The sequence below is a fragment of the Ursus maritimus genome, unplaced genomic scaffold, assembly GCF_017311325.1.
Source record: "Ursus maritimus isolate PB19 unplaced genomic scaffold, ASM1731132v1 scaffold_27, whole genome shotgun sequence".
NCBI lineage: Eukaryota > Metazoa > Chordata > Mammalia > Carnivora > Ursidae > Ursus > Ursus maritimus.
The window spans coordinates 36,611,200-36,629,528 of NW_024425230.1; the positions used below are offsets into that span (position 1 = coordinate 36,611,200).

The 18,329-nt window shown below is 41.8% G+C and overlaps 1 protein-coding gene across 1 annotated transcript in view; it reads right to left on the reverse strand.

The window, feature by feature from the left end:
• ZWILCH (zwilch kinetochore protein) overlaps positions 1-18,033 on the reverse strand; it is a 43,493-nt gene extending 25,460 nt beyond the window's left edge. Inside the window, exons 1-8 of the mRNA XM_008708556.2 lie at positions 17,887-18,033; positions 14,703-14,754; positions 12,009-12,104; positions 8,783-8,901; positions 5,584-5,783; positions 4,541-4,611; positions 4,050-4,205; positions 2,701-2,772 (exon numbers count right to left, since the gene is read on the reverse strand). Coding sequence (XP_008706778.1) covers positions 2,701-2,772; positions 4,050-4,205; positions 4,541-4,611; positions 5,584-5,783; positions 8,783-8,901; positions 12,009-12,104; positions 14,703-14,754; positions 17,887-18,011 — 891 coding nt within the window. The 5' untranslated portion in view covers positions 18,012-18,033. The remainder of the gene's footprint in view (positions 1-2,700; positions 2,773-4,049; positions 4,206-4,540; positions 4,612-5,583; positions 5,784-8,782; positions 8,902-12,008; positions 12,105-14,702; positions 14,755-17,886) is intronic.
• Between the last annotated feature and the right edge of the window lie 296 nt (positions 18,034-18,329).

Sequence of the window (18,329 nt, forward strand, 5' to 3'; positions counted from 1 at the left end):
TAACATCTACACCAAAGGAAAGGGAGACTGGAATGGCCAGGGGAACAATGTGGAACATCAGCTGCACTCGAATGTGGGAACCAGGGGCTGCAGGGCAGGGAAGGAGCAGGGAGTAAGATGAAGACGGCTGGGCGAGGTCCAGCCGTGGTGGAGAAATCACCCACGGAACAGTGGGAAATGAGATTAGAAGGAACAGGGGCTAGAAAGAAAAACAGATTTAAAACCCGAAAAAAAATTTTTTTTCATATGAAAGACAACAGCCAGTGTCGATTTTTTGGCAGGAAAAGGACATGATCAAGTAGTTAAGAATTCATGTCAGAAATAACTAGGATGGATTCTAAGGAAAAGAGAAAGTACAATGTTTCTCAATAGAGGTAATATCAATTTCACCCCCGGGGGGTCTTTGGAAAAATGTGCAGATAGCTATTGGTGTCACAATGACTGGGGTACAAGGGCACTTTGAGCATTTAGTTTGGTAGGGGCCAAGGATGCTAAGTATCGTGCAATGTGTACAATGGTCCCAAAGCACAAAGAATGGTTCTGCCTAAAATGCCCATAGTGTCCCTGTTGAAAAGCAATAATGACCAGTAGAGTGGTCTAGGAGGCAGGTGATAAGGGCTTTAACTAAGATGGGCAGTGAGAAAAAGCTTAAAGGAAAAAAAGAAGAGTGTATTAGAGAAAGAGAGGAGAGAGGAAGGGAGATAGGGAAAAAATAAAATAAATCGTAGCTATTTACAGAAATACCGGGGACTGAACTTGGGAGAGACTATAGCCATGTGCACATCTAAGATTTCATGAATTTGTAAGGAATCTAGTCTGGAGAAGATCTCAAGTTTCATTTTGGAAATACTGTTTGAAGCAACAGCCCTCTACTCAACCGGGAGATAATTTGGTGGAAGTAGGAAGGAAGGGAAATGGAATCAGCTTGAAGAAGAGAGTCTGGAGTTCCCTCAGAAAAACAAATCACTGAACGACAAGCTCTCTCTGCCAGGGTGTGGAGAGAGAAGGGCAGAGACATGAGGACAGAAGTGTGATGGAAGCCCACAGGAAGGGTCCTAAAAGAGGAGCTTTCCAGAAAGAAAAGAGAGAAAAAAGAAAACAAGTTTCATACAAACAGGGAAATAATAATCGGAGGTGAAAGTATTAGAAACGCTTGGTACTGTCTAGAGGCTGCGGGCACACAGAGTACCTGGCACTCAAGTCCAGGAGGGGAGACAGAGAAGCAAACCGATCACTGTGTTCGACCACACAGAGCACAGGCAGCAGAAGCCATTCTGGGGGATCAGTGCTGTCATCCCAGGTGAGGATGTCACAGAGCTCATCCAGCATGGGGTGGGGGGAGAAGGGCACACGAGGCAGCCCAAGACGCACGCACCACAAAGTGACAGCGTGACAGGACAGAGGTACGATAAGCAGGCCGGGGTTAGGGGTTCGGTGGGAACAGAAGTAGGGTGTGAGATGGAGTTAAAGAAATAAGCAGGAGCTAATAAAAGGTGTTCAAAGTCAGTAAGCCATCAGGGAAATGCAAATCAAAACCATGAGATACCACTTCATCCCCACTAGGATGGAGAAAATAATTAATAATAATCATAATAAAAAGACAATAGCAAGTGTTGGCGAGGATATGGAGAAACTGAAACACACTGCTGTAGGAATGTAAAATCGTACAGCCGCTTTGGAAAACAGTTACAGGTTGGCAGCTCCTCAAAAGCTTAAAGGCAGAGTTATCACACTGACCCAGCAACTCCATCCAAAAGATGTGAAGACGTATGTCCCACAAAACTCGCACAAGACTGCTCACAGCAGCATTATTCATGAGAGTCAAAAAGTAGAAACAACAGAAACGTCCATCAGCTGATGAGTGGATGAACGAATGTGGTAAAAGGACTATAAAAAGTAGGGTAGTGGCTGCGGGACTGGTGGGGCGGGAGATGACTGCTAATGGGTACGGGGTTTCTTCTGATGGAGATGCTCTAAAATCATATACGGTCACGGGTGTACAACTCTGTGGGTATATGAGAAACCACTGAATTGTGCACTTGAAACAGGTGAATTTTATGGGATGTAATTTATATCTCAATAAAGCTGTTAAAAACAAACAATCCGGGGCAGTGACTGGACGTAAATGGCTCTCGACACCAGGCTAAGACACTGCAAATTTCTACTGCATTAAAATGAGGCACCCCCTCGGGATTCAATTTGTAGAACAGAGTAAAACTCACTGAGACATAAAATTCTTGAAACACGTGTTCACTAATCTTAAGCATGAATCAAAATCCCAGTTATTAATAAGCAGATTATACATGCATTTGGAATAAATTGGCAGCTGACCCACCTAAAAAGAGGGGAATCCATTGTATGAATAAAAACCAAATATTTCAGTAAAAAGGTGGAAGTGTAGCTCTTAATTAACTAATGCTCCCTGGGATTATAACTTATATACTTACAATCTTAGTATAAGTATATATTATACATACTTATAATCTTACATACTTACATACTTATCTTATAAACTTATAAGATATAAGATTATACTACCATGCAGTAAACTCATATTGCCCAAATTGCCGAGAGTATCTACTGAATACATAACAATTGGAACAAATTTTGAACACAAAACCAAGTAACAATGATATTAGCAAACATTTTTATGAAAACATAAAATTTAATGCAAGTCACAAATTCCAGAAGGGTACTCACAAGGAGAAATTTCAGTTCTCTCTGAAGATGATTCAAAGGACCTCTGGGCTCTCCCGATTCCACTTTAATATTCTAAAAAGTTCCCAAAGTCAGTTTTCACTGGAAATCCCATCTTCTCTGCATAATGATCACGGTTACTTGCATTTCAAACTCCCCACACATTAAAAAACGTATTTCATAAGGCACTAATGAACTGAATAAGTAGGGTAATACTGCACTTAGAACATCACCCCCAGAGACGCCACAGATCCTGTCCCTCCCAGTACAGTAACCTAAACTCATGCCACCAGCCCCTCTCTCTATACCGGAGTGTGCCTATGTGGAACAACTGCTCTTCCCATACCCTCTCCTGCCCTTTCCTACTGAATTTCCAAAAGAAAGTGGGAGAAATGTAAATAAATACATCTTAAGGCCCAATGACAAACTCAGCATTACCACATACCAAAAATAACCACCCCCTAATAAATATGCTCAGTAGACTCCTAGCTAAACCAACAATGTGCTGTCCTAGCCAGAGGTCAAAGTTTCAGGAATTTTCTAAAACCTTAAAAAAAAGGGTGGGGGGGGGGTAAAAGGAAAAAAAAGTAAGTGCCATTGTATGTAAATTCCTATTGCAGGAAAAGAAAAGCATTAAGAATGTAATTATCCATAATCCCAGCACCCTGAGGGAACCACTATTAACACCATCCAGGTCTCTGTGTACACAATTTTCAAAAACATAGTTGAGATCCTACTGTATAAACAATTTCGTATATTTTCCTTTCATTTGCTTAACAATAAGCATTTCTTACCATTAAAGACACTTTAAAGCATGATATTTAAAGAATGTATAGCATTTCATAGGAAAATCTATGTTAAGCACTTCCCTATTGAACATTCAGGTTTGTTTTTAATATTTTGGAAACACAGTTATTATCACTGTGTGGAATATCTTTGCACAGATATTTTTGCTACCAATTCTGATTAACTTAAGACAGAGTCCTAGAAATGTAAATATAAGGTGAAAAGCCTTAATAGTGTAATGGCTCTTCATGTGTTGCCAATATCTGCAATCTTTTAAGAATAGCAGAGATAAGTCTTTGATTTCACTTGGGTTCCAACTCAAGAGAATTTATTAAGTGCTAGAAAATTCTTAAGTTACATAATTGCCACTGTGGGCAACTGACAGATGAGGTCACCCGGCCAAACCTCCACTGGCTGTCCCAGTGAGATGTCAGGGGTAAGCTGGGCCTCTCAGAACTGTCCAGCAGGGCTGGGCCTGGGGCTGGAAGCATGAAGCACCAGCAACAAGCAAGTTAAAAGTAAATCCGCATTGAATAAACTCAACACAAAATAGGGTTCACTCTTACCAGAGCTGCAGTTGAAGAAAGTGGAGGGGTTTGAAGAATCTCATCCACAGGACTCCAGGAAATATCCAAAGTGATTGTAGTTTGTGATGTAGGAAGTGTGTCATCCAAGGCTGCGGACTTAAAGAGCTCATACTGGGCAAAGCCCCTGGCTGTTACCTGAAAAGAGCCCATCCGGCCACCATTAGCTGCACTGCACACAGCCAGAGGCCCATTACCAAAGCTACCTTGGTTCTTTTCCCAGCAGAAGAAAAAGCGCCACACTTTTATCCCGAATGGAAAAATAAGATAATTTTCTCATCACAAAGACTGGCTAAAAGGCAAGGCAGCATCTATTTTTAGTCATTAGCTGAAATGAAAATAAACACAAAGATTTTGATACTACCAAAAAAACCCATCTAGTCACATTAGTAGTGAAAAAAACCACTAAACTAGGGAGGTAGGTCCATAACAGTCTGAAGAAACTAATGTGAGCAGAAGAGAGAAATACCTACAGTAGATAAGTGGTGTCTTTTCTTATGTGAACTTTTCAGGTCTTCAAGATTTACAGAGTAATTTTTATCAGCTATAAGACATAAAAGAAAAAATAATTTTAAAGGTACAATTCAAAATTACACCGTTAGAGTTGGAAGATGACAACCCCTCAAATTCTGAGGGCACCACAACAAATCCACTAGCTGTCTCTGCAGAAGCCTGGACTCGAGGTCAACTGATACGGCTCCAGCCTACGAACAAGCAAGGCTCTGCATCCCTTACCCGAGAGAATGAGCCCAAGACCCCTGTCAACCAGTTTCTACACGCTCGTGGGGCACGCCCATAGCTCCTTCTCCTTGTCCTAAAATGGTGTCAGGGACTGAATCATGCCTTGTTCTGGTGTTAATCTCCAGCCCAGAGTGAACACGGGATAGGTGTTACCTATGTTTGCTCAGTGCGCATGCTCCATCTTTCCTAAAGCACAGTCGCAAGCTTCCCCCGCCCTTTTCATCAATATGTATGCAATCTCAACCCCTCTGATCATAAAAAACTTGCTCTAACCTCAGTCGGGAAGACGGATTTGGGGATACTTCCCTGCCCTCTCAATGCGCTGCATTTCTGATAATACAACTTTCTCTGCTTCAAACCCAGTGACCCAGAGATTCGGTTTCCTGCACATTGGACACAAATCTGATTTTGGGATTTAATAAGAACGCTACTAACAAAAATATAATTAAGCATCTACTATGAGATTGGAATTACATTGTAATTATATTCTACTTTTTTATCCTCCAATGAAAATTTCCAAAAACACGCACATATAAACCAAATGAAACCCAAATAAAACTAACAAAGGCATAAACTCCTGTTCAGACTTTTGGAGATCTGTTTCTGGAATACCTCCTGTACGCTGCAAGGTAGCGTACACGTTCCTGGTGGCTAACACGTTCCACTGTGCGCACTTCCCTCTTCACAATAGTTTTCAGTGAAAACCACAACACAGTAACAACACCACTAAATAAATACACCCCGCCCCATAAAAGTAAGATGAATGAGCTCTCACCTTTACAACTGACTGTATATAAGACAATTCCTGTAATGCTGTTATTTGTGGTGACGAGCTCAGCTCCCAGCCAACAGGTCCCTTCAGGATCTGAACTGTCACACCTTACCCACAGGGGAGGAAGGGCAACGACTGGATGATTAATCTTCAAGTGGGTCATATTAGGATTGTGAGCCATGGTGTAAAGTCCGATTAACTGCCTTGAAAACAAGAGTAAGAAGAATAAATTGTGAAGTAGGAACTGTCCATCAATCAAGTTTTCTTTTCCAAAGATATCATGAAGGGTATCTACGATTCTGACACTGCTCCTACTTCTGGTCACCAACTAACATTCTGCACCCAACTCTAATGTGTGGGGATTTTCCTCGTACCAAGTGATTTTCTGACACCAGCTGGGTGTCCTACAATTCAACTCAATTCCGACACTAGCCACCCAGAGACAGCATCAGATGCCACAGGTTAAGGGCTCAGTCCTACAAGCCTGCCCCCACCCCTGCCACCCACCTTTAGATGCCAAGTGCAAGTCCAGGTTGCCACCTGTGCTTCTGACTGACCAGCTAGAGATCAGAGGTTCCAACAACCTCCTCCTTGGGTAGATTAATTTGCTAGAGCAACTCAGAACTCAGAAAAACACTTTACTTACTAGATCACTGGTTTATTATAAAAGGGACGTAACTCAGGAACAACCAGATGAAGAGATGCACAGAGCAAGGTATGGGGAAAGGGCGCGGAGCGCCCATGCCCTCTCTTAGTGAGCCACTCTCCCCAAAACGCCACCTGTTCACCAACCCAGAGGCTCTCCAAACACTCTCCTTTTGGGTTTCTATGAACCCTTAGTCACATAGGCATGAAATGATTAATCACTGGCCATTGGGGACTGAACTCAATCTCTAGCCCTTCTCCCCTCCCTGGAGGGAGGGGTAGGGCTGAGTGTTCTAACCCTCTAATCACAGGGTTAGTACCCTACCAACCACCCCCCCAAGCCCCGCATTACCTAGGGGCTTTCCAAAAGCCACCTTATTTTTTTTTTTAAAGATTTATTTATTTAAGAGAGAGAGACAGAAAGCATGTGAGCAGGGGGAGGGGCAAAGGGAGAGGGAGACAGAGAAAGAATCCTCAAGAAGAGGCCCCGCTGAGCACAGAGCCTGACGCAGGGCTGGATCCCAGGACCCTGAGACCATGACCTGAACCAAAAATAAGAGCCAGCCACTCAACTGACTGAGCCACCCAGGCGCCCCAAAAGCCACCTCACTAACATAACAGAAGACACCTTTCTCTTTCTCCTCACTGAGGAAATTCTAAGGGTTTTAGGAACTCTGTGCCAGGAACAGCAGACAAAGACCAAATATGTTTCTAATTATAAATCCCAATACCCCAGTATCCCAGAAACAAAAATCGGGAAACTGAGCAGCAAAATACATAAATATTTCACCCAGTGAAGAAGTGGGAGAAGGGCACACCGGGCAGATGAAGACGCCTGCCCCAGCAAGTGACAAGAATGTAGCCATCCACAAGCGGGGAGTCCGATAGGGTGGGGGTGAGGGTCAGCAGGAGGGAAAGTAGGCTGCTAGATGAAGCAAAAGAAAGAGGTAGGATATGTTAATTATACCTCAATAAAGTTGGGGCAAAAAAAAAAAAAGGAGCCAATAAGCACATGAAAAGATGCTTGAGCTCATTAGTCACTGGAATACTTAGAGAAAACTGAGTAGTCTGTGAATGAGATAATAGTACTGTAACCGTTAAATTTCCAGACTTTGATCATTGTTCTGCGGTTATGTAAGAGAATATACTTGTTCTCAGAAAATCCACAGTGAAGTATGTAGAGGTAAAGGAGCACAGCGTCTCCAACATTCTCTCAAGATTTCATTAAAAAACCATGTGTGGGTGATAGGAGTATGTAAAGCGGCAGAGTGGGGAGGACGAGGAGGAGGAAGGAGAGGGAGACTGACAAAGCAGACGCAGCAACATGTAAACGACTGGTGAATCAGGGTCAAGGGTATACAGAAGTTCCTGTGTTATTCTTTCAACTTTTCTGCAAATTTGAAAGTGTATCAAAATTAAAAGTTACCAAAAAATGTAACTTGAAATTTTTCAAAGAGATGAAAACTTAATTTATTGCCAACAGATGTTCAACAAAGGATTTCTGGGATTGTACTTCAGAAAGGAAATACAGTAATCCCAAAAGGAAGGTTCCAGATGCAAAACAAGGCAATGATAAGCCTACGGATAAATCCTAACAAACACTGGATGGAGAAACCACCACCAATAAATAATGTTTAAGTTGTCAGGGAGAAAAGAAAAAAGGCCAAACACGACTTAAAATCAAGAAGCCATAAAACACTAATTTAACTACAGAAAGATGTTAAAAGCTTCTGCCTAGCAAAACCAACAAAAACCATCAAGAAGGAAAGTCACTTTGTGAACATTATTATTATAGTCCTTATCGTCCAATGTTATATACAAGTATATCCTCCAGAACTGCTTGATGGCAAAAACTCTGGTTGCGGAGGTGAGCGGGCCAGCCGGGGAGAGCTGCCAGTGGCTACACAGCGGGGAGGCAGGAAGTGAAGCTGGCCACGCGATGGGGGCAGCAGGCTTTCTGACAGGGGCACTGCTGGCATCGGGGTGGGATAATTCCTCCTCGTGCGGGACAGCCCAGGCCAATCGCTCCCCTCAGTCACGGTAACAACCAGAAAGTACCCCTGCATGTTTCTAAACGCCCGCTGGGAATGGCTCCCCTGGTGGCAGAGCTCTGGACTGGACAGTGAAGGTTCCTATGTGTCATTCATAAGAAATTTGGATTGTATCATGACGCAACAAAAACCACCGAAGGATTTTTAAGCAAGGAGGCAACATGATCAGGCTTCCAGTGATTTATGAAGATCTCTGGCAGCAGCAAGGATGAAAGACTGGAGGGGAACCAAATACAAAGAGAACAATTGAGAAGCAAGAACGAACAGTATGGGGGAGTGGAGAAAGGGACCCTGACATGGTCTTCTTGGTCATGCTTGGGACACCTATGGGCTATTCAAGTAAAGCTATCCCCTGGAGATTTGGGTGTCATGTCTAGGTGGCGGGGGAAGAAGGGAGGGAAGGACCTGAACTAGATACATATTTTCCCCCCAATGTTTGTAAGAACACTTTCATTTAAATCCTAGCCTCCAACCCTACTCCTAGCCCGATGCTAAGAAAAACTTACCTTGCTCTCCCAACTGGTAAAGCAAGTGGTCCAACATTCTCCCCAGTAGAGAAATCAGAAATAGCTGTCTCTTCACATTGTGGTTCTTCAACATGACTTGTTTCTTCCTTGTCCAAAGGCTTAAAAAATATTTTTTAATTATTTAGCCAGGTAAAAGAACACTCACCAGTCAATTCTTCACTATGTTAGAACATAATGTACTGGTTTCCAAACCCTTAAGCACAAATGACTGGGCGATGGCAAGAATCACAGCTACAGACCAGTCTGGTACCAACAAATCTTGCCATCAGAAGCATTTCTGCTGTCCTATAAAAATCTGACGATCTCAGTTGCTATGCATAGAGGAAGTATCTGATGCCACTAGAAAAGGAAGTGCTCCAACATGTATACAATGATTAGCCAAGGACAAAATACCAAGAGAAACCCATAGAAGACTCCTGATTTTTCACTCCCAAAACTCAAAGGGCCACAGCCCTTACTGCTTAAATCTACTCCTCTTAGGACTAGCAGCTCTCATTGGTGTTACAGGGTTCTGAAATCTGTGTTTCTAATATCTCCATGTTTAAATAGTTACATAGTTCAGCCTTGCCAATAACAACAAGAGTTAACATTTCCTGAGCATTACTTTGTAACAGCTACTATTCTAAGTTTTCTGTTACTTTTCATAAAAACCCTGAATTAGATACTATTATTAACTCTTTTTAAAAAGATTTTATTTATTTATTTATTTATTTATTTATTTATTTATTTAGGGGAGGAGGGGCACAGGGAGAGGGAGAGAGAGAATCTCAAGCAGACTTGTGCTGAGCATGGAGCCCCAGAGGGCTCGATCTCACGACCCCAAGCTCATGACCCAAGCCAAAACCAAGAGTTAAATGCTTAACCAACTGAGACACCCAGGTGCCCCTTTCGCTCTGTTTTATAGATGGGAAAACCGAGGTAGCAAACAGCTTTTTATTTACTTGTCCAGAATCACAGCCGGTGAGTGGCAACCGCAAGATTTGAATCTAGACAGTCTAACTTCAAAACTCGGGATCTTCTCCATTAAGCTCTTCGGGCAGTAAATACTCTGCCTGCTTAATAGGTCTCAGACCCAGATATTTCCTCAACTTTGAATTTCTTTTGCCAGATCACAGATCTCAGTCCCTTCTAGGCCTGGCTTTTCAAAGAGTTCCTAGAACTGGTGGTACCCAAAATGTCATTTTTTCCTTCTGTTTAATAGCCATCTACCTAAAATTCATGCTTTAAGCTCTACTGATCTTTGCAGATACAACAGCCATTTTGACTGCTCCTCATCCAAAAACGCCAGGGCCCCAATTCCAGGGACCTTCCCACAACGGCAAGCTGCGTCCTCACTAGGGTGCCAACCCACATTCCCACATCCCCCTTGGGTCATTCTTTCTTTTTTTTTTTTAAAGATTTTATTTATTTATTTGACAGAGAGACAGCCAGCGAGAGGGGAACACAAGCAGGGGGAGTGGGAGAGGAAGAAGCAGGCTCCCAGTGGAGCAGGGAGCCCGATGTGGGGCTCGACCCCAGGACCCTGGGATCATGACCTGAGCCGAAGGCAGATGCTTAACGACTGAGCCACCCAGGCGCCCCCCCTTGGGTCATTCTTATCTTTTCCTAGGTGACTCATCTTCATCTGAACATCTTCGTTTTTTCGACTTTTGCTCTACATACATTTTCCCTTCTCCCCACAACAGAAGTCTAAATTCAACCACATAACTCACCTATCATCATTTCCCAAGCATCTGTCCACTATAGATAAGCACTGTAATAACACCCTTTCATTAACATAAAAGACAAAGTTGCCCCCCTTCCTCAAAAAGAGCTTTTGTATGCATTAAAATGAAAAGCTCCCTGTTCCTTCACCAGATAGCACGAGGGTCCTAAAACAAACAGAAGAGTTCCTTCTAAAAGTACCTCCACTTTCCCCTATTAGAGTCTGTTCCAATCTACTTCAGGAAACAATGTAGTCAAAGGAATGCGTTCTGGCCTCAAAACAACTGTGTAACCTGACAGCATTACCACCACTCAGTAAAAATCACTATAATTGCTCTGCCAAAACACCATAATTAAAACACAAAGGCTTCAGGCTGGAATTATAAAGTGATGCAAGAGATAAGAAGTTTTCTGTTACGTTCCACAAACAAAAATTAAAGTAGAACTTCATGAGTCATAGCTCCTTATGCTGTGCTGTTCAGTACAGCAGCCGCTGGCCACACGCAGCTACTGGGTACTGGAAATGGGGCCAGACCAGTGAAAAGTGTAAATACACACCAGATTTTGAAGATGCAATACGGGGGGAAAAAACTTAAAATATCTCATTAATGATCTTTATATTAACTATGCATTGAAATGGTATTATCAGATATACGAGACTAAGTAAAAAGCATTATTAAACCTAATTTCAAACAATCCCACTCCTCGGTATTTACTGTAAAGAAAAAACATGCTCACACAAAAAATCTATACAAAAATGATTACAGCAGCTCTATTCATGATCACCGGAGACAGAAAACAGCCCAAATGTCATTTGAAGGGTGACTAGATAAATAAACGGTGGTACATTCAAACCACAGAATCTACTCAGCAATTTCAAGAAATGAACCACTGATACACATACAACGTGGATGAATCTCAAAGGGCATTATACAGAGTGAAAGAAGCCAGACTCAAAAGGTTACACACTGTATGATTCCATTCACGACACTCTTAAAAAGATAAAACTACACCAAGGGAGAAGAGATCAGTGGTTACCAGGGGGATTTTCAAGGGAGAGCATGAGGGAGTTGTTTGGGGTGAAGGAACTGTTTTGTGCCTGATTGTGGTGGACCAACAAAAGAAAAAAAGTCGATTTTACTGTAGGATAATTAATTTCACTTTTTTAAAATCAGGATACTACAAAATTTTAAATTACCTACACAGTTATCATTATATTTCTATTGGACACCACTGTATCTACTTCTAAAAGAATCAGAATTCACTTTCACTAACGTGCTGATAAACAAAAGTGTGCACATTTGAGATCATTCCCAATAAACCGATTTTGGCTACTGGGAGTTCAACAAGCACAGGGGCGCCCGGCCGGCTCAGCTGGCGGAGCACGCGACTCGATCTCCAGGTTAGAGCCCCACGTTGAGGACAGAGATCACTTAAAAATAAAATCTTAAAAAAAAAAAAAAAAAGAATTAAACGAGCGCAAAGCCCAAGCACCCCTTACCAATTTCTCCATGATGAATACTACATCATTTTCATGTAGAATATTTTTCAAAGGGTTCGGCTGGCCTTTGCTGATCAACTGCACTTGAACATCAGCCTATTAAAAATAGATAATGTCAAGCAATGTTACATACACACATGCATATTAGTACAAATATTTAAACACAGAAAGACTAGTTCTACGTAAGTGGCTAAAAAAGAGAATGTGAACAAGACAGAATGTTCTAAAGAGAAGATTTCATTTATTCTTTGCCATGTTGGTTTTCATGTTTGGACAAACCTAGCTCTATTCGCCTCTACACATGCTTCAAGGCCTCCCTCAAGTGCGCCCTGCCTTGGGGAGCCTTCTTTTGATTAGGATCACACCGACGTCCTCTTCCTTGACTCACACTTTATTTACTATAACATACCATATAATCAGCACTTTATAAATATGACCTTTTCTTCTGATTGTACTATGGAATTTAGAACTTTTATCAATCTCTAGGAACTATGTATTTTTTCATTTCAATTGCAAACACGTTTATTGCAGAAAGGTCTGAAAATAGATACCTAAGCCATTTCTTTAAAACTCACATATAACCCTACCAGCCAGGATAATCACTAGTTACTAGCATGGCTGGCATCTACTTTGTGAGATCTTCTTCCAGACACAGAAATAAATCTACTTAAGTAAAAATGTGTTCAGTATTTAGATATCTAGATAGGATTTTGCTTAATAAAAATACGATATTCTGTATCATACACCTCTTTCCATCCATTAAGTGTTCTTTGGTTCTACCATCATATAATTAATCCCATTTTGTTCAACATTTGGACACTTTAAAGTTATCTGCTCTAATAAACAAATAATAATAGACATCCTTGAATTACTTTAAGATGAATACTTTGTCAGATTGCCTTGCAAATATGGTGCCCCCACATATTTGCATCCCCATCACTTACGGCAACTGAGTATTTTCACTATTTATTTTTACCGTCTCACAGCAAAAAAGAGTATCTTGTTTGTTACTGGTTTTTTTTTTTCCATTTATTTGATTACTAATGAAGGTGACTAGTCTTTCAAAGGTTGGTCATTGACAAATAACTCTCATTACTTCAATTCATTTCATTTCTCAGTTTGGATCCTAAAGCATTTAGATACCAAGTTCAGAAAGCAAAGGATGCTGTGTTATTCTAATCTACCAGGTTCTTGAGTTTCAAGTACTGTTGTGGATTGAATATGTCCCCAAAAGATATGGTGAAGTCCTAACCCCTGGTTCCTCTGAATGTGACCTTCTTTAGAAAAAGGGTCTTAGCAAATGTAATCAAGTTGAGAATTAACTTGGATTGGGGGGGGTGCCTAAATCCAATGACTGATGTACTTACAAGGAGGGAAGGATTTAGAGACATAGACACACAGGGATGGTATGCATTAACGGTGGCAGAAACTACAGTGATGTGTCTATAAGCCAAGAAACTCCAAGGATTGTTGGAAACCACCAGAAACTAGGAAGAGCCAAGGAAGGATCCTTTCCTAGAGCCTTCAGTAGGAGCGTGGCCCTCCTGACTCCTCCATTTCAGAGTCCTAGTCTCCAGAACTGCAACAGAATAAATTTGATGTTTGTTTGTTTGTTTTAAAGATTTTATTTATTTGACAGAGAGAGACAGCCAGCGAGAGAGGGAACACAAGCAGGGGGAGTGGGAGAGGAAGAAGCAGACTCCCAGCGGAGGAGCCTGATGTGGGGCTCGATCCCGCAACGCCAGGATCACGCCCTGAGCCGAAGGCAGACGCTTAACCACTGTGCCACCCAGGCGCCCCAAATTTCTGATGTTTTAAGCAAACCAATTTGTGGTTACAGCAGCCCTAGGAAACTAATATACATATCAACCAAGAATTCCGATGGGGAGGGATTAATACATTTACCTAGCTATACTTAATTCCTGAGTTTGGTTAGTGAAAATTCAAACAGTAAGAAATAACTCTACTTGTAATTTTCTTTCTGAGCTTACTTATTTATGTTTTTTGTCTATTCTTCTATTACAGTTGTCATTTTTCCTAACGATTTTTAAGCACTTTTTATGTATTATATATATATTTCTCTCCAGCTTATTTGTTTTTTTAGCATGTAATTAATATAATTAATTTTAGTTCACTAATTATTTTATAGATTAAACCTTATGGGGACTTCAGCTATGGGACACCGGGCATATATTAGATGCTTAATAAATCCATGAATATTTATAGCAGTTTTATTCATAACTATCAAAAACTGGAAACAATCCATGTATCCATCAGCTGGTAAGTGGGTGGGTAAGTGTCGCACACCCATGAAATGGGATACTATCCAACCATAAATAGGAATGAAGTATTGAGACACACAAAACATTGATGAATCTCAAATGCATTACATTCCTTGACAGAAGCCAAACCCAGAAGACTACATACTGTGTGACTTTATTTATATGACGTTCTGGAAAAAGCCAGGGACAAAGGGCTGATTATAAAGGGACATGAGATTTTTTGGAGGTGACAGAAATGTTCTAGATCTTGATCATGGGGGTGGTTATATGACGGAATACATTTGTAAAAACTCATAGAACTGTATGCTAAAGGGGGGATTTACTCTAAATAACTTCAGTGAACCCAACTTTTAAAAAAGCAGAATGTTAGGATTACTGAGTTTTATTTGAAAACGAAATAAATTGTTCATACCTCATAGATAAATGGATCTTTATGGATTCCTTTCTTTTCTTCATCAAACTCCCTGAAATGAAGAACTACACGTGAGAAACAGAGCTACAGTATTCTGACATTTAAATTCAGTAGTTATCACTTTATCTCTGCATGACACCAGTGAGAAAAGCAAAGTGCAAAGTAGTCATAGCAGCCCTAAGGCATGGTTGGGAAGAGGGGGAAAAAGCAGAAAAAGAATATGAGAAGGGACTAGTGGGTGGCTCGGTCGGTTAAGCATCTGCCTTCAGCTCAGGTCATGATCCCAGGGTCCAGGGATCAAGTCCCACATAGGGCTCCTTGCTCAGTAGGGAGCCTGCTTCTCCCTCTGTCTGCGACTCCCCCTGCTTGTGCTTGCTCTCTCTCTCCGGCAAATAAATAAATAGAAATCCTTAAAAAAAATGAGAAAAAAGAGATGTGGTAGAAATTAATAGACTGCTGCCCACAACTGGGCACAAAGGCTTCTCAGAGGCAGCAGGAAATCAGGTTACCTACCTCTACTCTCTCATCTTCTAAAACACATCATCAATTACTATTAAAATGTAATTTACCATGTAACTTATGGGAAGTAAAAATCACTGGATTCTGATCTGCCACTGAATCAGTGGATAACCAAAGAAGTTATTTAAGGTTCCTAGTCCTAGACTTCTACGGCTAAAATAAAAACATCTATCCTCCCTCTGTTTTTATGAGCTGTCACTAAAAACTGAGAAAATTTGTTAACGTTAAACAAGTTCCTTTTAAAAATGTAAGCACAAAACTCTCGGATATCACTTAATAATTATCATTTCATTCAAGAAAGTTCTAAAATAGTCATCCCAAAGCATGTGAACTATAAACCATTAAACATACCACAATGCACATCAGTCTGACCTACACTCTGAAAGAGACACAATCTTTAGAGACCTAACTAAGCCCAATGGAATTGTTTCAGATACCATTTATTATTTGATCTATTCTGACTTACTGAAATAAAAACAGGAGAGCTAGGCCTTTGAACGATTCACATTTGCCATTTTGGACAAGACGGTGATTTATTCTTAAAGATATTTGCCCTTTGTGTACAACTGAGGGATGTTATTTAATCAATTATTCAACAATCATGTATATTACAGGCAGGCACTCTTCCTAGATGTCCAGGATATACAACGAAAACATAGTCCCTGGTTCACAGTCTGACGGAAGTCCAAAGAGTAAGCCAACAGTTAGACTACAGGGTGAGGGTGCTCCAACACAGGTGAGTGCAGGCTGCCGTGGCAGCACAATGGGAGACATGTTGCTGTATCACTACAACTTTATCCTGAAAGCCGAGAGGAGCTCACTAAAAGATTTTTTTTAAAGATTTTATTTATTTGAGAGAGAGAGACAGTACAAGAGAGAGCATGAGCAGCGGGGAGGGGCAGCGGCAGATGCAGAGGGAGACTCTGGAGAAGCATGCTCCCTGCTGAGGAGGGAGTCCGACTCTGGCTCGACCCCAGGGTCCTGGGATCATGAGCTGAGCCGAAGGCAGACACTAAACGGACTGAGCCACCCAGGTGCCCCACTAAAAGATTTTAAATGGGAAATAGCTCTCTGACTGTGAGATGGAAGGCATAAACTTGGAGGCTAGGAAAATCGCTGTGAATAAGTGACAATGTCCTGAACAAAAGCAGTAGAGATAGAGGGGAAACAAGTGCACCAGGTGAGTGATTAGATGGAATGGGGGAGGGGAGGTGGAAATCTTGGATTTGGAACTCTTAATTCAGAGAAAGGACTCTGGAGCAGAGTGTCAGGTTGCTGGGGAAAGATGAATTCGGTTTTGCAGATAATGAGTTTGAGGTCTCGTAGAAATTTCCAGTAGGCAACTGGATGCACAGGCATGTAAAGGACTCAAGAGAAGTAAAAGAGACTTTTGTGGTTACAAGTAGAGAAAAAGACAAAGCTCCATGAAATAATTGGGAACTATAAAGGGTCTAAACAAAACTGTATCAATGGGGAAGTGGTTAAATAAACATAAGACAGGCAGAGAATATTGCACAGCAGTTAAAAACAATGAGATATATCGATAAGGTGTCATACTGAAAGCCATCCAAGACATTATTAGTTAAAAAGAACCTAGTGCTCTGTCTATAATGTTCAAAAATTGGCAAGCATTACTTTTTTTTTTTTTAAGATTTTATTTATTTATCTGACAGAGAGAGAGCATAAGCAGGGGTAGTGGCAGCAGAGGCAGAAGGAGAAGCAGGCTCCCCGGCAGAGCCAGAAGCCCAACAAGGGGCTCTATCCCAGGACCCTGGGATCATGACCTGAGCCAAAGGCAGATGCTTAACTGACTGAGCCACCCAGGTGCTACATTACTACTTTTGTAAGCAGGGAAAAAGCAATAAAGATAAATAATGAAAAATTATGGCATTTAGAAAATAAGGGGTTAGATCACATCAGTGGTTCTCAAAGTGTCCTGTCAGGCCAGCAGCAGTTTCACCTGGAATTTGTCAGAATTCTTTGGCCCCACCCAGGCTTACTAAATCAGAACCCCTGGAGATGGGGCCTAGCAATCTTGTGTTTTGACAACCCTCCAAGTGATTGGTGCAACCTCAAATTTGAGACCTGCTGGATTCGATTGTAAAGTTGGATGCAGAACTAGATGGAATCCCCTTTTGTACTAGCACTTCACTTTAAGAATTAAATCTTAGAGCACAGTGAAATAAAGGTACTTGAAAAACCCCAACACACTATTACGTTATTATTACAACTGTAGCACAAATAATTATTCTGAAGAGACAATACGTTTCACACCAGAAAGGCTTTAAACAGATGAAGGATGCCAACACCTAGGTTTCTGTATCCTGAGAGGTTTCCCTAACATATCCTAAGTTCCGTGCATTTACGGCATGAATAGAATAAAGCGCCTATCGAAAAACTTGTCACCTTCCACCCCGATTGATAAACGTACATTTTCTCCTATACGAGACTATAAGCAAATCCCCACAGGGCCAACCCCACACTGGAGCAGCTAACCAGACTTTCCCTAACTCCCAGACCCCAGGAAAGCTGCCTCAGTCTGTAACTTGCGCGCCATTGAGAACTGGCAAGGCAGGGCCAAGAGGCTTGTAGCGGGGACCAAGCAATACGCCCAGGGAGAAGTGCTGCCCTCGCACCCTAGGCAACAGCACCGGCTACAACTCACTGCAGGAGACGAGAGTAAAACTCCTCAGCAGCTCGGTTCATTCGGGACCACATCACGCCCCAGCTTGACTGCGGACCCGAGACAGCCAAACTGAACTGCGCGCCGCCGCTGACGTCCAGGGTCATGACCCCCTCGCCGGGACTACGTTTACACCCCACCCACCCCCGGCAGGCCCTGTCAGCCCACGAAATTATCTTTTGTTTTAGAGCACACAGCGTTTTTTTTCTGTCCCAGCAGTTTTCCATTCCCGTAAGAAAAAGTTAAAATAAATTGCAGTGGTTGGGGGGGGGGGGGGAGATTGCCACGCCTCCTTATGGATTACTCCGCGAAAAGGAGTCCCTTGTTTCTAAGCGCTTTTGTTGGCTTTGGAAGTCAGTAGATACCGTAGTTTGATGCATGTAAAGAAATAACACGCTATTTATTATTTTTATACAGAGGTAGAG